The sequence below is a fragment of the Pinus tabuliformis genome, chromosome 1_2, assembly GCF_031772625.1.
Source record: "Pinus tabuliformis cultivar Carrire ecotype Pingquan chromosome 1_2, CPIR1, whole genome shotgun sequence".
Taxonomy (NCBI): domain Eukaryota; kingdom Viridiplantae; phylum Streptophyta; class Pinopsida; order Pinales; family Pinaceae; genus Pinus; species Pinus tabuliformis.
Genome location: NC_142298.1, coordinates 356,040,317 through 356,064,010, shown reverse-complemented (window position 1 = coordinate 356,064,010; position 23,694 = coordinate 356,040,317). Strand labels below are relative to the sequence as shown.

General features: G+C 43.1%; 1 protein-coding gene across 1 annotated transcript in view; it reads right to left on the bottom strand.

The window, feature by feature from the left end:
- LOC149205840 (kihadalactone A synthase LFS-like) overlaps nucleotides 1-23,250 on the bottom strand; it is a gene marked incomplete at its 5' end in the record, with an annotated part of 258,780 nt that extends 235,530 nt beyond the window's left edge. Inside the window, 3 exons of the mRNA XM_089397521.1 lie at nucleotides 22,726-22,784; nucleotides 22,892-22,992; nucleotides 23,109-23,250. Of these exons, the coding sequence (XP_089253647.1) occupies nucleotides 22,726-22,784; nucleotides 22,892-22,992; nucleotides 23,109-23,250 (302 nt within the window). The remainder of the gene's footprint in view (nucleotides 1-22,725; nucleotides 22,785-22,891; nucleotides 22,993-23,108) is intronic.
- Between the last annotated feature and the right edge of the window lie 444 nt (nucleotides 23,251-23,694).

The following is a 23,694-nucleotide window of genomic DNA, read 5'->3' as shown; positions in this document are numbered from 1 at the left end:
AAAGAGTTCGATTTTTCTGGGGCGTGGTTTGCTGAGAAATGTTTAAGTTTCTGATTCTACCAGTTAGAAACCCTCCATGCACTTTATCTAATTTATTCCTACCTACTTGTTTTGTTACTTAACAAGTAATTTGCAATGTAAATACTGAAAATGAACACTAGTGCATGCTCAACATATTACAGATCAACAACTAAAAGAAACAGAAACAATCACACCAAATGACACCTTTATTTTTGGACCAATGTTCTCGAAAAAACCCAATGTGGGAAAACCGGTGTAGTTATCTACGGGTTTTCTTATTAAGCAACATTAGAGTACAATCTGGACGCCAAATCCGGCCTACCCAACAGAGAATTTCCTTGGCAGTAATACCTCTCAGTTTGAGACAAATTTCCTGGCTGAAACCCCAGATAATACTTCTGGCAGCTCCTCAGCTCCAATCTGCCCCAGAAACCCCAGCGTCTGCCCTTTCTGGACTGCGTCAGCCCCTCTGCCTAGCACTGGCCCTGTGTCACCATGAATGGGTCTGTGTGAGCCTTAGGAGGCCCTGCATCAGCCTTCTGGCCCTCTGTGTCAACAACGATAGCCTCTCTGATGCTCTACGCAGCTCCCAGCTGCCTCTGCGTGGCCCTGCGTGAGCTCTGGCTGCTCTGCATCTCTCTCTCTTGCTACTGTGTTGCTCTCCCGGCACTATCTCTACCTCTCTGTTTCATTGTACTCAATGCCCCTCAGCTACAACTCCCGATCACTAATTCTATCTCTCTTAGCAAACCCTGCTCTAGAGAATAGAATGACTGATCACTCTGGTCTGTTCTCCAAGTGACCCTCAATCCTCCTCTTATACTTTTCCTATTGACATATCAACGACCGAGATTAAGTCCCTAATCAATGGCTAAGATTAGAACTGGCTTGATCCATGTCTTTTCGACCATTCTAACACAATTTCATATTAATCCACATTAATATTTTATTTTCCCTAAGTTTAGACTTAGGGACTCCATTAAAAATATTAATTATTTTAATATCTCCTGAACTGTTTAGAATCTGCTCAAACCCATTCTATAATATCCCGTTTTAGAGATATGCTCCAAAACCCCAGTAAACTCCAACCAAATACGTACAAATGATATAATAACTGGGAAACTCAAAATGATAAAAATAACAGTGGTGCAATATATAATAATATAAACGTGCAATATAAGCAGATACTCAAGAAATGCAGAGAGAAATGCTAACCCATTTTATTATACTGAGCAATAGAATGAGTACAGGAGGTGATAAGAAAGATGGCACCTCGACTTGCATAAGGCAAGTGAAGAAATACACTCAAAATAGCAAAAGAATGGCCTCTCTTAGAACTGCATGGAAGCTGCTGGAGAACTGTCGTGATGCTACTGCTGCTGGAAATCAAATGAGGTTTTGGGGTTGTTTCCCTCCTCGGCAAATGCTAAAACTCTGGAATCGGACTCTTCTCAAGAAACCCATAAAAACCCAGAAAGCTTTCCTGGAATAGCCGACCTCCGAAAATCACCCCCTTGGGGTTCTGCACAGTCCCTCAATGCTTTGCGCTGCCACTGAATGAAACCCTACATAAATCTGCATGAAACCTCTGCCAAAATCTCCAATATGCAAGGGCTGAACCCCTACTCAATCTCCCTGCACAAATCCTACTGCAAACCCTCAACCCAGAACTCCCGCCAGAAAGAACTACGTCATCCCTCTCAGTGCTGCACAGTCCTCCAAAATGCTGATGAAACTACTTCTGAAATGCTAATGGAAATACCTTGCCTGAGCAGGCACTCGAAGTCCCCCGGGGCTAAGGGTGAGATCTCCGAACGGAGACACTCAATGCACTAAACAGTGCTACAGACTAGCTAAACAGCCAGCGTGCTCTAAGTCAAAGAGACTATCTCAAATGCTCATAACTGAATGCCAAAATGAGGAAGTTACTCTCTCCTTTATAGCCTGTGCCTCTCTCAATCCCAAGGACCACCTTCTCCAGCGTAATTCCCCTCTTGCCATGTGTTCCTTCCCTTCTGCGCAGTCCCTCCAAGTGTCTGCGTGGGCTCCATCTCTGCGTCCCCTTTTGGCCCCCTTGGCTCCCTTTTAAGTCACAACGTGGTGCTACAAGGAAGTGACTTTTATTCTAAGAGTGAGTCATGTCCCCTTTTCCTCACCTTTTTATTCATATATAATTATAGAAGGCAAAAATAAGCAAAATCGAATATTTCAATTAGCCATGGCTAATTAGGAATATTACACATTCTGCGTATTGGTGATCTCATGTGCCCCAACCTCTCCACCAAATTTCATGGCTAGAGCACTCCGACGCTACCCCAAATCAACACTCCCTCTTAGCGAGGATTGTCCTCTAACAATACTCCTCACTAAATATTACTATGATCATCCGGCATCGGTCCCTGTGTTGATGCTAGGCCTGCTGCCCACCATCCTCTGCATTATTGTATCTTGTACTGCTACCCATGGTTCTGCCACTGCCACTGCTGCATCTGTACGGCAGCTCCCTCTACATTCGTGCTGCTACTGGTCTTTTCTCCTAGCACTGCATCTGCACTACACCTCCTCTCATCATGTTGCATCGTGCTGCCCACTATTGTGCTGCAACTCGGTTAATTAGAAGTAAGTAACTGATCTCCCACTCTAACCTCCCTATTGGGCTACAGAGACCCACTAATGTTGAAGCTCCCTCTATCGCTGACAAGTGCTCCCTCTCCGACATCTGCGCTGCTACAACAACTAACTGCATCTCGCACCATTGCACACCTCTCTGTGCCATCCTGCACTGGTGCAACACTCTCGTGCCTCTCGCACTATTGTAGCCTGCTAGCCTCGCGTTGTCTTGGGACTCCTGCACTGTAGCTCTCTCTGTCGCTCCATCTGCATCCTTCTCTACCTGACTCAGCGAGTCCTGCTACTCCTCTTCGGGGCTCCTGTAGCAAGGTCTAATCCAAGAGGCTGGGTACCTCGACGATCCTGCCCCTCATCGCCTGTAGTCCGCCTGACTACAGAGCAATGTCTCCCCAATTCTTCTCAAGTGGTGCATGTGCACTCATGGCACAGTCATCGTCTGTCAAAACTTCCTTCTCTGCCCTTGTTGGCGCTGCCTTAGTCTCAGAAGACTCTCCCTTACTCTTCTTCCTTGGACACTGGGTCACATAATGACCCAGCTCCCCATAGTGGAAGCACTTGATCTTGGAGAGATCCTTCTTCTTTTGCTCTTCCCGATTTCCCTTAGATGCTAGGGCAACATCTTCCTCCTGCTTGACTTTGATCCCCTTGCTGCTGCTACCCGTCTTCGACCGCCATTTGATCTCTTCTTGGCGAAGAGTAGCCCACATCTCATCCCAAGGAGGAAGTGTCTCTCTAGCCAGTATACTCTCGACAAATAACTCCCTGTCTTCTGAGACTGCATTCAGGTCCGTCCTCACCATCAATTCCTAATCCAGCGTGACTTCTATAGTAGTCAACTGATCTCGGATCTCGTTCAGTCCTCCAAGGAAAGTGTCAATCGGCTCTCCCTTCTTCATCTGATACGACCTCAACTGATTCTCAAGCAACATTCTTCTCTGCACAGAAGTATGCTAGTACAATTTCTTGAGGGCCTCCCACATCTCATATGTCGTTTCCTTCTCGGCAATGTGTGGTACTACATGGTCCTTGACCCCATCAAGGATGATGGTCTTGGCCCTCACCATTGTCTCCTCATACTTGTCGTTATCATTGGGGTCGACTAGCATAGCTATAACCTTCAAGCCAAAGTTCTTGACATGATTTCTGTCAAGTACGGATAAGATTCTCGCCTTCCAGACTGCGAAGTTCGATGCTTCGTCAAATCTATCCTGGTCTCTTACTCCGTGCAGTGCCATGATGCTCTTCTACTTCCCTCCTGCAAGTTCTCTATTTGACTCCTCCGAGTCTCTACTTCCCGTCTGGAAGTTCTCTTCTGGAATCCCTCTGAGTCCCGATTTCCTTCCTAGAATTCCTTTTGCCGTTGTTGAGATGCCCCCTACTCTGATCGTCTTGTGCAACCACACCACTGATCCGGGTTCCTCGGCTAGAAATCCTCTGTAGCAACTCCCTCCTCTTGGCCTTGCTCTGTCAAGTAGTGTTCTGACTATAGTACCTCACCAGCTCCACTCTGCAATATTCCCACAACCTTCTAAACCCCAGCAACCTAAAGGTGAGAGCTCCTAGGCTCTACGCAATCTCGGTACCAGCAACCCGGCCTCCTCAGCAAACTGTGTCAGCTCTCCCAGCTTCGACGTGGCTCTGCGTGAGGCTCTCTTTGCCTTCCTTAGCCTTTGCACTACCTCTTCCCGACTCACCCTTGATAACGCAAGCATTGTGTCCCCCTTCCCTTGTTGTTGCTCTGCATAGAAACAGCTTCTGTCACCTCAAGGCAGCTGTTTTCTGTCACTATTGCTCCACTAGGCTGATATCCTCAGTCCTCGTATGATCTGCAATCACCCTCTGATACCATGTTGAAGTTTCTAAGTCTACCAGTTAGAAACCCTCCATGCACTTTATCTGATTTATTCCTACCTACTTGTTCCGTTACTTAACAAGTTATTTACAATGTAGATACTGAAAATAAACACTAGTGCATGCTCAACATATTACAGATCAACAACTGAAAGAAACAAAAACAATCACACCAAATGACACCGTTATTTTTGGACCAAAGTCCCGGGAAAAACCCAATGTGGGGAAACCGGTGCAACTATTTGAGGGTTTTCTTATTAAGCAATATCAAAGTACAATTTGGGTGCCAAATCCGGCCTACACAACAGAGAATTTCCTTGGCAGTAATACCTCTCAGTTTGAGACAAATTTCCCAGCTGAAACCTCGGATAATCCTTCCGACAGCTCAGCTCCAATCTGCCCGAGAAACCCCAATGTCTGCCCTTTCTGGACTACGTTAGCCCTCTCTGCCCAGCGCTAGCCCTGTGTCACCATGAATGGGTTTGCGTCAGCCTTAGGAGGCCCTACATCAGCGTTCTGGCCCTCTGTGTCAGCAACGCTAGCCTCTCTAATGCTCTGCGCAACCCACTGTTGCCTCTCCATGGCCCTGCGTGAGCTCTAGCAGCTCTGCGTCTCTCTCTAGCTACAACGCTGCTCTCCCGGCACTATCTCTGCCACTCTGTTTCTCTGTACTCAATGCCCCTCAGCTACAACTCTCGATCACTAATTCTATCTCTCTTAGCAAACCCTGCTCCAGAGAATAGAATGACTGATCACTCTGGTCTGTTCTCCAAGTGACCCTCAAGCCTCCTCTTATAATTTTCCTGTTGACATATAAACAACCGAGATTAAGTCCCTAATCAATGGTTAAGATTAAAATTCGCTTGATCCATGTCTTTTCGACCATTCTAACATAGTTTCATATTAATCTACATTAATATTTTATTTAATATTAATTATTTTAATATCTCTTGATCTGTTTAGAATCTGCCCAAACCCTTTCTGAGTATTGGAGATCTCATGTGCCCCAACCTGTCCACCAAATTTCGTGGCTAGAGCACATCCGATGCTACCCCAAATCAACACTCCCTCTTAGCGAGGATTGTGCTCTAGCAATACTCTTCACTGAGTATTACTCTGATTATCCGGCATCGGTCCCTGTGCTGATGCTAGGTCTGCTGCCCACCATCCTCTGCATTGTTGTATCTTGTACTGCTGCCCATGGTTCTACCACTGCCACTATTGCATCTGTACGACAGCTCCCTCTGCATTCGTGCTGCTACTGGTCCTTTCTCCCAGCAGTGCATCCGCACTGCACCTCCTCTCATCATGTTGCATCGTGTTGCCCACTACTGCACTGCAACTCAGTTAATGAGAAGTAACTGATCTCCCAATTTGACCTCCCTATTGGGCTAGAGACACCCACTGATGTTGATGCTCCCTCTGCCGTTGACAAGTGCTCCCTCTCTGACCTTTGCGTTGCTGCAACAACTCACTGCATCTTGCATCCTTGCACACCTCTCTGTGCCATCCTGTACTAGTGCAACACTCCGGTGCCTCTTGCACTATTGCAGCCTGCTAGCCTCGCGCTGTCTCGGGACTCCTACACTGTAGCTCTCTCTGCCGCTCCATCTGCATCCGTCTCTACCTGACTCAGCGAGTCTTGCTACTCCTCCTCGGGGCTCCCGTAGCAAGGTCTAATCCAAGAGGCTGCGTACCTCAACAATCCTACCCCTCATCGCTTGTGGCCTACCTGACTATAGCTTGATGTCTCCCGACTTCTTCTCAAGTGGCGCATGTGCACTCATGGCAGAGTCATCATCTGTCAAAACTTCCTTCTCTGCCCTTGTTGGCGCTGCCTTAGTCTTGAAAGATTCTCCCTTACTCTTCTTCCTTGAACACTGGGTCGCATAATGACCCAGTTCCCCATAGTGGAAGCACTTGATCATGGAGAGATCCTTCTTCTTCCGCTTTTCCTGCTTTCACTCAGATGCTAGGGCAACATCTTCCTCCTCCTGCTTGACTTTGATCCACTTGCTGCTGCTACCCATCTTCGACTGCCATCTAAACCCTTCTTGGCAAAGAGCAGCCCACATCTCATCCCAAGGTGGAAGTGTCCCTCTGCCCAATATACTCTGGACAAATACCTCCCAGTATTCTGAGAATGCATTCAGGTCTGTCCTCACCATCAATTCCTGATCCGACGTGACTTCTATAGCAGTCAACTGATCTCCGATCTCGTTCAGTCCTCCGAGGAAGGTGTCAATCGACTCTCCCTTCTTCATTTGATACGACCTCAACTGATTCTCAAGTAACATTCTTCTCTGCACAGAAGTATGCTCGTACAACTTCTTGAGGGCCTCCCACATCTCATATGTCGTTTCCTTCTCAGCAATGTGTGGTACTACATGGTCCTTGACCCCATCAAGGATGATGCTCTTGGCCCTCACCATTGTCTCCTCGTACTTGTTTTTATCATTGGGGTCAACTGGGATAGCTATAACCTTCAAGCCGAAGTTCTTCACACGATTTCTGTCAAGTACGGATAAGATTCTCGCCTTCCAGACTGCGAAGTTCGACGCTCCGTCCAGTCTATCCTGGTCTCTTACTCTGTGCAGTGCCATGATGCTCTTCTAATTCCCTCTTGGAAGTTCTCTGTTCGACTCCTCCGAGTCTCTACTTCCCGTTTGGAAGTTCTCTTATGGACTCCCTCTGAGTCCCAATTTCCCTCCTGGAAATCCTTTTACCGCTGTCGAGATGCCCCTACTCTGATCGTCTTGTGCAATCGCACCACTGATCCGGGTTCCTCGGCTAGAAACCCTCGGTAGCAACTCCCTCCTGTTGGCCTTGCTCTGTCAGGTACTATTCTGACTACAGTACCTCACCAGCTCCATTCTGCAATATTCCCACAGCCTTCTAAAATTAAAACCTGAAGGCAAATTGGAAAGGCCACCCACTATTACCACAATGGCTCTTCCCTTCACTTTAGGCAGGCTTCCCTCCTGCTCAAGGGGGCTTCCCTTGTTAATTTTAGGATTAGAGTGTTCTCTGTTGTAGATAATTGCATTTTTTTTTAACTTTTTCAACAGTTTACACATTACATTCACCCCATATCATCATAAGCAACTATATAGAGAGAACAATAACATCAACAATGCAGTGGAACAATAAGGAACAACAAAAGAAAAGCATAAACAATAGAGACACTAGGATTTAGGTCAGAGACTAGGGAAAAATCCCACAGGGGGGAAAACCCAAAGTTAAATCTTCTTCTTCTTAGATATTCGTCAAATGTCAGCTGAGGTACAAAGTACAATAAGAATGAGACAAGTCTTTCAACATCAGTCACATTAGGCCTCCTAGGGCCAACCAACAAAAGATGGCAGAAGACATATTTGTCAAGGAGGCATTCTCAAGCCTTCCACAAGGCATATGAAACATATTTGTCAAGGAGGCATTCTCAAGCCTTCCACAAGACATATGAAACCACTGTCACAAGCATCACATCTCTCTGTCTCAAATCATATCATTGTCAAGTATCACTGCCACCATCATTGTCATAAGCACTGTCATGTATCATTGTCATTCACACGGTCATATCACTGCTACTCATAACCGTCACAATAGCAAGTGTCATTATCGCAGTCATATAGATATCCCTGCCATATGTCACTGACATAAAGGATACTGCCATACATTATATCACATGGTCATGCCATGTATCATTGAAGATAATACATCACTGAAGATTTCCATACATTTCTGCCATAAACTTACTGTCATACATTACTGTTAGAGGGATATTACTATGCGTCATTGTTTGCCATACATTACACTTATAGAGACCTTGCCTTACATCACAGGAATAACTGCCATACAACACTAATATTCATCATTACTGAACACAGAGGATTAGGGCACATAGAACTGCTCAAGTTAGATCACAAAGATCTCTTAATTATTGATTTATGGTAGCATCAGATGTGCTCTAAGTATCAGCATTTGCAGGGAGGCTAGGACACATGTATTTCAGAATACCCAGAAATCGTTTTGGGAAATTCCACCCGGAGACAGTTTTATTAAAACAATTAATTATTTTTATTGGATGCCTATAGTCTAAACTTAGGAAATTAAAATAATTAAAGGGTATTAATAAAACTGGGTGTGAATCTTCTAGAAGAAGACAAAGATCGAGTCAATATGATCTGAGTCGTTGATTAGAATTTAATCTAGGTCATTGATTATTCAACAAGAATATTATAAGAAGGGCTTCGATGAGCATTTGGAAGACACATTGAGTGAGAGATCAGAGATCAATTTTTTCAAGAGAGAAACACAACAGTTGCCAGAGAGGTCATCGAGGAGATTTCTTGTAGTGAGGGGCAGGGATAGTTTTCCGGTTGGAGAATTTCTTGATCTGGGGATACATTACCGAGTAGGCAAAGAGAGATCCAGAAGGGGTAGTGTAGAGCCACGCTGAGGTAGCGTAATGCCACGCTGAGGCATCGTAGAGCCCTTGAGGAGATTCGTGGATTTTACTCACTAATTCTCTGTTAGTCAGATTCTTTGTATCTGATAACTAGTAAGGCATCCAAAGATTGTATTCAAAAACTACTGCATAATAATACAAACCCTCAGTTGCTGCATCGATTTTTCCGCATCGGGTTTTTTTTTGGGACATTTGTCCAAAAACAACAGTGTCACTTGTGTGTGTTATTTATTCTTGCTCAGTTCTTGTTTTGCATCTAATTTAATTAGTGAAGGCTGCAGTCGTATTTACTTTGATATTTACAGTGTAACACAGTGAATAACTTGCATGAATTAACAAGTAGGAAAAGTAATATCAGTTTGCTACAGTAGGGATTTGGGTCTCCAAATTTTCAAATGGTATCAGAGCGCAGGTGAAGCAAGAGAGCAGATTAGAAGATCCCAACGTTGAAGAGGAGGGAGATCAAAGTGCTGCATAGGCAACAAATCGAATCCACAAAGGGATTGCGTAGTCCAGGCCAGGAGGGCAAGATTCTTGAAGAAAATCTCTCTCTGAGTGAGTAGATGGAGTGGTAAGGTTTCCAGTTTGTGATTTGTCAGTGGTAGAGGGAGCAACATAACAGCAGATTCAATGCTGAGCAGGTGGGATGTAGTTTTTTGCAGCAGTTGTGGGGTGGAAAAACGTTAGAAGATGGAAGAAGACACTTTTTGAGGGAATTTCTTCCTTAGTGAATTTCGAGCCAAGGAATTCTATTTCTCAGTTGATGAGCAGCAGTAGCGAGGAACAGATCTACTAACTTCAGTAGGGAGTGCGTAGGCCAGCCTAGTAGCAACGCAGAGGAGAGAGGAAGCAGTTCGACTTTTATTGGTAGGGATGGCAGCTAATGGGCTGAGAGATCAAGATCGATTGGACGGAGCATCCAACTATGTGATATGGAAGGCTAGGATCTCCTGCCTTCTAGATGAGCATGATCTCAAAACCTATGTCGATAGTGTGGTAGCTGAACCTGCCGATGCAGATCCGCTCAAGAAGTACAAGGTTGAGATGGCGAAGGCCAAGCGATTGATCCTTGATGCAGTGAGGATTGTGTTGTACGTCGCATTGCTGGCAAAGGGACACCCAAAGAGATGTAGGATGCCTTGGCTATGTTGTATCAAGGATCTTCTGAGCATCGAAAGATGTACTTGGACGAGAAAATGAGATCCACGAAGATGTAGAAGGGGGAACGCATTGATTTGTTCCTATCGAAGCTTGAGGAAGTCTGAGATCAGTTGGCAGCGGTAGGATCAGCGCGTCAACCTACAGAGATGGTGAGGTTAGCCCTGAATTCAGTCTCAAAAGAATGGAAAGTATTTGTCCAGAGCATCCTGGGCAGAGAGAAATTGCAACATTGGGAAGGGATGTGGGCTGCTCTTCAATAGGAAGAGATGAGGCGAGACTTAGTCAAGTGCAAACTTGATGGCAGCAGCAGCAATGGGACGAAGCCCAAGGAGGAGGAGGAGAATGCAGCCCTTGCATCAAAGGGTAGAAGGAGCAGCGGAGGAAGAAGAAGGACGTTTCTAAGATCAAATGTTTCTGGTGTGGTGAATTTGGTCACTATGCTACGCAGTGTCCTCTCAAGAAAAAGGACAAGGACGAGAAACATGATCTGCACACTGCAACCGTAAAGATTGAGGAGGAGGAGTTTAGCATGATTGCCCAAATACCTCCAGGAGAGAGGTGGGGTGATCTAGTACTGTAGTTTGGAAGAATTATAGATGGGTAGGATCCTTGAGGAGTCCACCTCTTGGATCAATACCTTGCTATGAGACCCTGTATCAGAAGTAGCCGGATGGACCAATGTCAGTTGGTGCAGAGGAGTGTCGGAGTGATAGTTGTAGTAGTTAGGAGAGCCAGAGACTGAGCAGTGTAAAGCAGAGTTGGAAGCAATGAATTTGGCACAGTGCAGAGTCAACAACAATGCAGAGACTATGAACATTCGAGAATCCCCGAATCACTACTGCAACAACTGATTATTTTTCTCCTAATGAAACAAGTTATTTATAGTATATACGATAAACATCGAAATAAATACAATTGCAGCCTTCACAACTTAAATAATATGCAGAAACAAGAATTTGAGCGAGAAAGAAATAACACACACAAGTGACATCGTTGTTTTTGGACCAATGTCCCCAGAAAAACCCAATGCGGGAAAACTGGTGCAACAACTGAGGGTTTGTATTATTAAACAACAATTTCTGAATACAATCTTTGGATGCCTACTGGCTATCCAATACTGAGAATCTGACTACACCTAAAATTACTACTGGAAAAATATATGAAAGATCATTGGGCCAAGCGGGCTCTCCATAATAATTATGCCCCATACGATTGACGGAGGCCTCTTCAACATGTGTTACTACGTCTCTAGTAGCATGCTCCTACTTCGTCTTTCCCTCCATCCAGTTCGAGAATGAATCTAGTTCCAGCACTGACACACCACGTATCAAGCACCTCTCTCCTCTAGCATTTGTTAGAATCTCCCTAGCATAGTTGCTTCTCCTCACCTCTTCTCTTTCCCTTTGCATAGAGAGATGAGTGAGATATACCTCACACTATCACGGACGATCCAATATTGATCTAGCCACTGAATGGCTAGCCCCTAGCTGCCTCTGTGCAATCACTGCGCTGCTCTGCGTCACAGAATCTGGGGACTGTGTCACTCCTTTGGTTGATTGATTTGCCTCTGGAACTTTGAATTTTTGCCCTTTTGGTCTCACACCCCAGCTTCTGGCTCTAGAACTCGACTCTCCAACAAATTTCAGATCTCCTCTTAGGCTCTGCGCTTCCTCAGTGTGGATCTACGCTGCCCAGTGTGGCTTTGTGTTTCCTCTTCTGGATCTCTCTTTGCCTCCTCTGCAATGTATCCCTGGATCAGGAAAATTTTCCAACCAAAAAACTATCTCTGCCCCTCACTGCAAGAAATCACCTCGATCACTTCTCCGGCAACTACTGCGCTGCTCTCTTCCGAAATCAATCTCTTGATCTCTCACTCGATGTATTTAACAAATGCCCATCAAACCTCTTCTTATAATCTTCTCGTTGAGTAATCAACGACCTAGATTAGATCTTAATTAATGGCTTAGATCATTTTGGCTTGATCCTCGTCTTCTTCTAGAAGTTATACCCCCAGTTTAATTAATACCCTTTAATTATTTTAATTTCCTAAGTTTAGACTTAGGCATCCATTAAAAATAATTAATTATTTTAATAAAACCTTCTCCGGGTGGAATTTCCCAAAACAATTTCTGGGTATTTTGGAATGCATGTGTCGTAGCCTCCCTGCCAATTTTGAGGCTTAGAGCACATCAATGCTACCAGAAATCAACACTCCCTCTTAGCGAGGAATGTGCTCTAGTAATGCAACCCGCTGAAGCATCACCCTTCTCTGTAACATCTCCCTCTTCGCTGCTGATGCTTGACATCACTGCCCACCAACTATTGCGCCAATGCTGCATCCATGCTACTGTTGACCTTGCCACTACCAAAAACGCATCTGCACTGCAACCCTCACAAATGCTGCATCTGTGTTGCTGTTGGCCCTGCCACTGCGAACACTGCATCTGCATTGTTACCTTCTCCAACTATCTCTGTTGCTACAACAACAATGAAAAGCATCCAAAATACTTAATAGGTGTTCAGCATGATGCATCTGTTGCTGGAGTTCTGACTGTTGCTAGTCTTTGCGTTGGCCCTCTGAAGCCTCCGCGTTGCTGCTGACTCTGCACAATGGCAACTGCACTGCTGCCAACTCTGCTCTGCGTTGCTCAATCTTTGGCACTCCTAACTACTGCAACTGTCACTTCGACACCCCTCTGCACCAATTGGCACTGGTCCATTCTGCTACTCCTGATATGGGCTCCCTAGCAAGGTATTAATCCCAGAGGTGGACTCTTCAACGATCCTGCCCATCTACAGTTCTTTCGAACTACAGTACTAGATCACCCCACCTCTCCCCTGGAGGTATCTGGGCAACCATGGCAAACCCCTCCTCGATCTTTGCAGTAGCAGCCCATGGATCATGTTTTTCATCCTTGTCCTTCCTCTTGAGAGGACACTGTGTAGCATAGTGACCAAATTCACCACACCAGAAACATTTGATCTTCGAGACATCTTTCTTCTTCTTGAGACATCACATTGCCTCCTCTCTCCTCTGCACTGCTGCTGGGCTGGCCTACGCACTCCTTGCTAGAGTCAGTAGATCTGCTCCTCTCTACTGCTGCTCAGCAAATGAGAAATCGAATTCCCTGACTAAGAATTCTCAGAGGAAGAATTTCCCTCAAATAGTGTCTTCTTCCCTCTTCTCATGTTTTTCTGCCCCAACAACTGTTGCAGAAAACTGTCTCACTAGAAAACTGCTTTGTGTTGAATCTGTTGCTATGCTTCTCCCTCAGCCACTGACAAATCTCGATCTGGAAATCTTACCTCTCTGTCGATTCACTCGAAGAGAGATCTTCCTTGAGAATCTTGCTCTCCTGGCTTGGACTGCGCAATCCCTCTAAGGATTCGATATGCTGCCTACACAACACTTCGATCTCCCTCCTCTTCAGTGCTGGGCTCTTCCGATTTTCTCTCTTACTTGACCTGCCCTCTGATACCATGTGAAAATTCGAGAATCCCGGAATCACTACTGCAACAATTGAGTATATTTCTCCTACTGAATCAAGTTATATACAATATATATGCTAAACTTCGAAATAAATACAACTACAGCCTTCACAACTTAAATAATATGCGGAAACAAGAATCTGAGCAAGAAAGAAATAACACACACAAATGATACTATTGTTTTTGGACCAATGTCCCCGGAAAAACCTAATGTGGCAAAACCGGTGCAACGATTGAGGGTTTGTATTATCAAGCAGTAATTTTTTAATACAATCTTTGGATGTCTTACTGGCTATCCAATACAGAGAATCTGACTGACAGAGAGATGAGTGACATATACCTCACACTATCACTAGCAATCCAATACTGATCCAGCCATTGAATGGCCAGCCCCACGCTGCCTCTGCGTAGTTTCTATGCAATCACTGTGCTGCTGTGTGTCACAGTTTCTGGGGACTGTGTCACTCCTTTAGTTGATCGATTTTCCTTTGGAACTTTGACTTTCTGCCCTTCCGGTCTCACGCCCCGACTTCTGGCTCTAGAACTCGACTCTCCAGTAAATTTCAGATTTCCTCTCAGGCTCTGCACTGCCTCAACATGGCGCTACGCCGCCTAGCATGGCTCTGCGCTACCTCTTCTGGATCTGTCTCTGCCTCCTCTGCAATGTATCCCAGGATCAAGACAAATTTCCAACTGGAAAACTATCTCTGCCCATCACGACAAGAAATCACCTCAATCACTTCTGCGGCAACTGCTGCGCTACTCTCTTTAGAAATCGATCTCTTGATCGCTCACTCGATGTATTTTTCAAATGCCCATCAAGCCTCTTCTTATAATCTTCTTGTTGAGTAACCAACGACCCAAATTAGATCTTAATTAATGGCTCAGATCATTTTGGCTTGATTCTTGTTTTCTTCTAGAAGTTACACCCCCAGTTTAATTAATACCCTTTAATTATTTTAATTTCCTAAGTTTAGACTTAGGCATGCATTAAAAATAATTAATTATTTTAATAAAGCCTTCTCCAGGTGGAATTTCCCAAAACAATTTATGGGTATTTTAGAATACATGTGTCCTAGCCTCCCTGCAAATTTTGAGGCTTAGAGCACATCCTATGCTACCAGAAATCGACAGACTTCAGAGGGTCAACGCAGAGACTAGTAGCAGTCAGAACTCCAGCAACAGATGCATTAGGCTGGACACCTTCGCTTCAGTATTTTGGATGTTTTTCTGTTGCAACAACAACAAAGTTGCAGTGCAGATGCAGTTGACAGCAATGTGCAGCATCAGCAACAACATAGACGTAGCATTAGTGCAGTAGCTGGTGGGCAATGATGTGAGACATCAGCAACGCAGAGGGAGATGTTATAGAGTAAGGGTGATGCTTCAGCAGGTTGCATTACTAGAGCACATTCTTCGCTAGGAGGGAGTATTGATTTCTGGTAGTATTTGATGTGCTCTAAGCCTCAAAATTTGCAGGGAGGCTAGGACACATGTATTCCAGAATACCTAAAAATCGTTTTGGGAAATTCCACCTGGAGACAGTTTTATTAAAATAATTAATTATTCTTAATGGATGAGGAAGTGTAAACTTAGAAAATTAAAATAATGAAAGGGTATTAATAAAACTAGGTGTGAATCTTCAAGAAGAAGACAAAGATCGAGTCAATATGATCCGAGCCATTGATTAGAATTTAATCTGGGCCTTTGATTACTCAACTAAAAGATTATAAGGACTTCGATGGGCATTTAGAAGACACATCGAGTGAGAGATCAAAGATCAATTTTCTCAAGAGAGCAGCACAACAGTTGCTGGAGAGGTCATCGAAGAGATTTCTTGCAGTGAGGGGCAAGGATAGTTTAACAGTTGGAGAGTTTCCTAAGCCGGGGATACGTTGCAAAGGAGGCAAAGAGAGTTCCAGAAGGGGCAGAGTAGAGCCACGCTGGGCAGCGTAATGCCAAGTTCAGGTAATGCAGAGTCCTTGAGGAGATTCATGGATTTGTTGAGGAGCGGATCAAATCCAGTGTCAGGATCTGGGGCGTGAGACCGGATGGCCAAAGGATAGAGCATCCAGCTAGCAGATCGATCAACCAAAAGGAGTGACGCAACCCCCAGATGGAGTGATGCAATCCCTAGAAGGTGTGACGCAAAGCATCGTAGTGATTGCGCAGAGGCTGTGCAGAGGCAGCTTGGGGCTAGCCATTTAGTGGCTGGATCATTGTCGAATCTCCAGTGACAGTGTGAGGTATTACTCACTAATTCTCTGCCAGTCAGATTTCTGTATCAGATAGCCAGTAAGGCATCCAAAGATTGTATTCAGAAACTACTGCATAATAATACAAACCCTTAGCTATTGCACCGGTTTTTCTCGCATTGGGTTTTTCCGGGGACATTTGTCCAAAAACAATGGTGTCACTTGTGTGTGTTATTTCTTCTTGCTCAGTTCTTGTCTCTTATCTTGTGGTCAAGTTCAAGGAGGGCTATTTGTGGGTATTCTGGGAAAAGTTTTGTATATAAGTTCTATGGTAACTTCTGTGACTAGGCCGAGGTGAAAAAAGAGTGCTAAAGAGAGGGTTGAGACCCTTGTTGAGGCTGGAATACAAGGTGAAGCTATATGATCTCGGACTCGATCCAATATCATCTGCTTCGCCTTCACCTTCGCCATTCCTCTTTTGTACTCCTTCAGCTAATCCACATCCTGGGGTACTGCTACAACATTGTCCACATAGGCTTTCAGGCCATATTCATCTAGAAAGAAGGACATCCTAGCCTTCTAGATGATGTAGTTGGAGGCTCCTTTCAAACTATCTTGATCACTAAGCCCAACTGTGGCCATCTCGAATTTGTTGAAAACTCCCTCTTTCCCTCTGCTTGGTTGTTGGTTCTGCTATTCACACTCCCTTCTAGAGTGAGTAAATCTGCTCTCAGCTACTGCCAATCTGCAGCTGGAAAATTGAACTTCTAAAACTCTAAGTCCCCTGAGAGAAATTTTCCCTCTATGTATGCTTTTCTCTTCCACTCAATGTGAAAATTTATGAATCTACACATTAGAAATCCTACTGCAATCACTGGTTTATCATCTCCTACTTGTTCTTTACATTCAACAAGTTATTTAAATATTTAAATAATGATGAAAACACTATTGCAGATTACACATACATACAGATCATGAACTGAAATAAACTGAGACAATCATACAACGGGCACCGTTATTTTTGGACAATCGTCCCCAAAAAACCCAATTCGGGAAAACCGGTGCAACATATAGAGGGTTTGTATTATTAAGCAGATTTCTGAATACAACTACGGTGCGAAATCCGGCTCACCCAACAGAGAATAAACCTGGCAGAAGTACCTCTGTCTGGAGACAAATATTTTGACAATTCCAGCAACTGGATGATCAAACCCCACAGATGACAATTGTTATTCTCAGTGTTGGGCAGCGATGGTTGCTCCAAGATCTGTGCTGGAACTGCGTCACCCTCCCAGTGAGCCTCCCTTGCTCAAAAGTTGATATGCTGAACCACTGCTCTCTTTGCCTCACAGAAAACTCCAGTGTTGCCTCTCAGGAACTACGTCAACCCCTCTAGCTTCTACATCACCCTCTCTAGAGCTATGTTGTCTCTCTTGTTGTTGCTTTAACTCTTTGCAATGTATCCTCGGCCTTCGACTGAAGTCCCTCTGTCGAACTGCCCCTCACTTCAACTCAGATCACTTAGCTCGAATTTCTTGTTGATTTGGGGTAGGATCAGATGTGCTCTAGCCACGAAATTTGGTGGAGAGGTTGGGGCGCATGAGATCTCCAATACCCAGAAAGGGTTTGGGCAGATTCTAAACAGTTTAGGGGATATTAAAATAATTAATATTTTTAATGGAGTCCCTAAGTCTAAACTTAGGGAAGACTTAGGGAAAATAAAATATTTATGTGGATTAATATGAAATTGTGTTAGAATGGTCCAAAAGACATGGATCAAGCCAAATCTAATCTTAGCCGTTGATTAGGGACTTAATTTCGATTGTTGATATGTCAACAGAAAAAGTATAAGAGGAGGCTTGAGGGTCACTTGGAGAACACACCAGAGTGATCAGTGATTCTATTCTGCAGAGCGGGGTTTGCTAAAAGAGATAGAATTAGTGATCGGGAGTTGCAGGTGAGGGGCATTGAGTACAGAGAAACAAAGAGGCAGAGAGAGTGCTGGGAGAGTAGCGCAGTAGCCAGAGAGAGAGACGCAGAGTAGCCATAGAGAGAGACGCAGAGCAACCAGAGCTCACATAGGGCCACGTAGAGGCAGCTGGGAACTGTGCAGAGCCTCAGAGAGGCCAGTGTTGCTGACGCAGAGGGCAAGAAGGCTGACGCAGGGCCTCCTAAGGCTGATGCAGACCCATTCATGGTGACGCAGGGCCAACGTTGGGCAGAGAGGGGGTGATGCAGTCCAGAAAGGGCAGACGCTGGGGTTTCTGGGGCAGATTGGAGCTGAGGAACTACTAGAAGGATTATCCGGGGTTTCAGCCAGGGAATTTGTCTCAAACTGAGAGGTATTACTACCAAGGAAATTCTCTATTGGGTAGACCGGATTTGGCACCTAGATTGTACTCTGATATTGCTTAATAAGAAAACCCTCAGATAGCTGCACCGGTTTTCCCACATTGGGTTTTTCTGGGGATATTGGTCCAAAAATAACGGTGTCATTTGGTGTGATTGTTTTTGTTTCTTTTAGTTGTTGATCTGTAATATGTTGAGCATGCACTAGTGTTTATCTTCAGTATTTACATTGTAAATAACTTGTTAAGTAATGGCAAGTAGGTAGGAATAAATCAGATAAAGTGCATGGAGGGTTTCTAACTGGTAGACTTAGAAACTTCAACATGGTATCAAAGGGTGATTGCAGATCACAGGAGGACTAAGGATATCAACTGAGTGGAGCAATAGTAACAGAAAACAACTGTCCCGAGGTGACAGAAGCTGTTTCCATGCAGAGCAACAATAAGGGAAGGGTGACGCAGTGCCTGCATCATCAAGGGTGAGTCGGGAAGAGGCAGCGCAGAGGCTAAGGAAGGCAAAGAGAGCCTCACGCAGAGCCACACAGAAGCTGGGAGGGCTGACACAGTTGGCTAAGGAGGTCAGGTTGCTGGTTTCAGGATTGCGCAGAGCCTAGGAGCTCTCACCTTTAGGTTGCTAGGGTTTAGATTCTTTACTTAGTGCTTGGGACTTTTACACACAAAAATGAGAATCTGAGAGGTATCTACTTCCATAAAATCTATTTAATTGTTGAAAATTTCTCTTAATTTCTCATCTATGTTGCAGGAAACGCGGTATAGAGGTCCGTTTCCGTACGGAAACAGGTACGAAACGCGGAAACGCGTTTGGTACGGCCGTGAAACGCGTTTCCGACTGTACTGCCACGTTTCCCGAAACGGAAACGTGGCCCGTACGGCCGGAAACGCGTTTCAGGGCCGTACGACCCACGTTTCCTCATTAACTTGTGTTTTTTTTAATTTACTTTTAGGGTATGTTAGTGACTTCTTGTTGCTTCTAGATGTGTGTCTAAAGTTATAAAAGTGAATTTTTGCCCTAGTGTTGATATGCAGTTCATCAGGAAGTTTGAGGGATATGCAGTTCATGGTAACGTTAAATTCTTAAAGTAAAAGTGATATTCTCCTTTATTGTAATGCCCATAAATTGGAAAACAGGAAACATGTAAATACTCATAAACTGGAAAACAGGAAGCTTAAAAACTTAATTTTTGCACTTACCTGAACTGCTAGCTGATCCCGTGCAGTTGACGATACTGTTGATGTTGAGCTCCAATTACCCAGGGAGACCAATTCCGCCCAGCCTGATTGAGTAGAAGCTGGCTACTCAATCCAGCAAGCTTCTCACAGAAGCCCACTGTCCCCCGTGCCCAGAACCTCAGACGGACTAAAGCTCTTCCAGTAGCAAATCTCTCTCACTGCTCAATTCCTCCTCTGGTTTCTCTGCTGAATTCCCCCCCGGTTCTCGGTTCATAAGTTCGGTTTTAACCACGGGCCTGGCGGTGGCCGCCCTCCAGCATGCAACCACCGCCTTCCCCTGTCCCGACACGCCTTCTACGCTTTGCGTCTCTCTCCCTGTTGTCACAGCGTTCTGAAGTTTATCTTGTTGGAATTAAACGTCCCCCGTACATGAGGGTCTTTATTGTTATATACTTTAGTTTTATAAATTTCACTTATACTTTACAACGTTTAATTTATAATTATATTTTATAAAGTTAATTTATATATTGTAAGGTTTAATATATATATATATTTTATAAAGTTTATAATTATATTTTATAAAGTTAATTTATATATTGTAAGGTTTAAATATATATATATTTTATAAAGTTTAGAATTATATTTTATAAAGTTTAAAAAAATTATATTTATAAAACTTTAAATAAATTTATTATTTAAAATTCATCACATTTGTTTTTATTATAAAGTTTGAAACTTTATATAGTGGATTAGTTTAGATGGGCCGTTACATAAACTCCCTCTTCTGTAAACTAAATTTATTATTTAAAATTCATCACATTTGTTTTTATTATAAAGTTTGAAACTTTATATAGTGGATTAGTTTAGATGGGCCGTTACATTTATTTTTCATTTTCATCCTTTTACTTAAATTTTTAACATTACCATGAAATGACTCAGGATGTTTGAGAGTGGTTATGCTCTCATTGGATTTCATATGGAGAAAGTAGAATTTTAGATCTCACTCAAAATCTAACAGACTTATTTTTTTTTAGGATTTCAGGATTGGAGGGATTGCAATGTTTCCATTGGATTTTATCATGTACTAGGGTATGGAACTTGTATTTAATCAAGAGAACCAAGCCCTCTATGCAGGGGAAACTCCCAATAATCAAGATCATGTAGGGTACTAGGGTATGAAACGTGTATTTAATCAAGAGCACTAAGGTCGTTCGACTATGTAGGAGGAGACACCCAATACAACAATGGTCCTTCTAAAGAATGGGATGTGGATGCAGAAAATCTTGATTTGGATCTCTCTCTTGTAGCCTTATAGTCTTTATTGTACTTGCAGCCTCATATATTAATATAAATAAACGCTGATTTTGAGATTTGGATATATAATAAAGGTTGCTTTTGGATATTCCGATATTTTTATTTTCATTATGTGATCATTCATGAGTAAATGTGATGTAAATTAAATCTTAATGTTTAAGTGTAATAAATTATAATGTATCATTTATGCTTTATGATTGCACACACACACACACACACACACACACACACACACATATATATATATATATATTTTCATATATTCGCGTTTCCTCGTTTCCAAAATTTGGGGAGGTCGCGTTTCGTATCGCTTCCCGTTTCGGAAACTCGTACCCGTTTCCCCGTTTCGTGCAACTTAGTTTCTCATCCATTCTAATTTAGCTCATTCCTATCAGCTATATGACAAAGTTTGTTTAATATCACTACTTTGATGCCTCCCCTAAAATAGTCCAAAATATTAGATGAAAGCAATTTCCCTAGAGACTACTCTTCTTAAGTGATAATGGGAAGCCACCTCAGAGACTGTTGGTTAATCATAATGGACATCCCTTTTATGGGATAGAGACCAGCCAATAGAGAAAAGCCTTGCAAACTTCCAATGCCTATGATTTTCATGCTGGGGAAACCATAAATAAGTGTTTATTCTAACCCGTATTGCCGTGACAGGGCTTGTGAAAATAGGATTTCCATAAAAACTATTTAATATTTGAAAATTTCTCTCAATTTTTTATCCATTCTAGATCAGCACATTCCTATAAGTTATATCACGAAGATCATTTACTATCACTACTTTGATGCCTTCCCTGAAATAACCCAAAGTTTTAGATGAAGGCACTTGACCCGGAGACTACTCTTCTTAAGTGATAATAGGAAGCCACCTAAGAAACTATTGTTTAATCATAATGGACAACCCTTTTATGGGTCAGAAACCAGCCAACAGAGAAATGCCCTGCAAACTTCCCATGCCATGAAACATGGTTTGAAAGTAAACTATGCCCATGAATTTTATTCTAGGGAAACCATAAATAAGTTTCTATTCTAACCCTTATTGTCATGATGGGGCTTGTGAAATTCGGATTTTCCAAGGTTCTTTTCCTTTCAGGGATTTCCTTATCCATTTGGCACACAGAGAATGCCCTGCACTTGAATGATGACAATACTACACAAGCTAATTGTGCTCGCAAAGAGCACAAAATGCTCCAATTAAACTTATGAAGAACACATTTTCCTTTTCCCTGACGGCCATAGGAGGCCCTTGAAATTAAATACTGACAGATTGTTATTGCCAGTTTAAGAGGGCAGTATACGAAAGGAGGCAAGAGCTGGTAGCCAACACTTTGGTCAGTATCGGTGCCTGTAGTTAATAACATGGACACTGAAGACCAGGGACCAATTACACTTTCAACTTTATGGGGTATAATCTCCCACATCAATAGGAGATATCGCAAAGCTAGAGTTATAGCCAAGAATCTGCATATCTTCCCGGGTTGAATGTAAAAGGAAAAAATGTTTGTCGGCAAATAGGAATGAAGGTGGCATCCATTATCTGAGGAATAGGGTCTTCTCCATTATATTCTAGATTCAGGGACTGTTGAAGGTTCCAGTGCAATCATGTATGTCACATATCATGCTCGTCAATCACAACCATAACAAAGGAGTTCACTGGAAAGTGCCATCTACAAGCTATCAGTCATGCTCTTTGGCATTAAAATGCCATTGCATCTGACAACTTATGTTTTTTTGAGAAATACTTCCTATATAAACTCTTTGTCTAAGCTACCACACTATCAGGGGCATATCTATGCCATCAAAGTCACCCAGTGCTTACACCTTCCCTCATCCACACCCACTCAAGGGATTTTGTACCCAGGTCTCCACATTAATACAAGCCCAATCACCTCATTTCTTGCAGCTAGACCACACTGCCACGGGCAATACGGTATGTTTTAGGGGGAATGCATCACTTTTCATGTTCTCTAGTGCAAAAATTAAAATACAATGCAGTAGAAACTATAGTGGTTTTGTAATATAAAGAATACAGAATGGTGTAACTCACCCTCTCAACGGATGCACATCTTCCCAAATTTGTAGCTCAGCATCCTTGTTTTTGCAGATCTATATGCAAATAAAAAATTAACCAGTTTTCATCTCAGACCAAGTCAATCTATATTGCTGCAGAATAATTCAAAATCATCCTCTACCAGCTTAAATCGAATACCTACTTGGAGACCTGATACTTCATCTGTTACCAGCAATGTGAGCAAACCAAAGTCTGAATGTGCTCCAGCACCATATATTCCTAGTTCTGGCTTAGATATTTCATCTGTGCAAACATAGAAACTTAAATTTTTCATTCTTAACTGCATAAATTGTTTTGAAATGCAAAATATATCTCAATTTTGTGCAGTTGTGGGACTTGACATCAGTTTCCAAACTTACCCACATAATGTAGAAGCCGCAATATAGCAATTGGTTCCTCAAGAATCTGTGGTTTGTCAAAGAAATCTGCCCCTAGATTCAAGGCCAAAGCTATCAGCCTGGCGACCCTCCTCCCAACACTTCTGCAGAGGTAAAGAACACAAATAAGTTAACAGAGATCAAACCCACCAATGACCACTATGTAGTATGGAGTAACCATTGAGATAAATTAAAATAATATCAATTAAATGCATTAACTGGACTGTGTATATCAACATTCTTTCAATTGAAAAGCAGCTATATTTCAGTTACACAATAACACAACATTATAGCAGAAGAGAAGATAAGCTGAATACATGGAACCTGTCCAATACTGTATAGGAAACATTATCAGTAAATCCTTGACTAAAACATGCACAATGAATTTTATGCTTTGAAGGTCACTCCTGTAGTGTCCTAGGGTAATTTCTTGCCCTTAGTGTTCCTCCCTGGTTAGGTTTCTTTTGAAAAAATCATTAATAGTAATGCCTATTTATAGCAGTTTATAGGCATGAATATAAAAATGCAACAGCAGTACAACTCTTCAGTGAATCCACACAGATTTAGA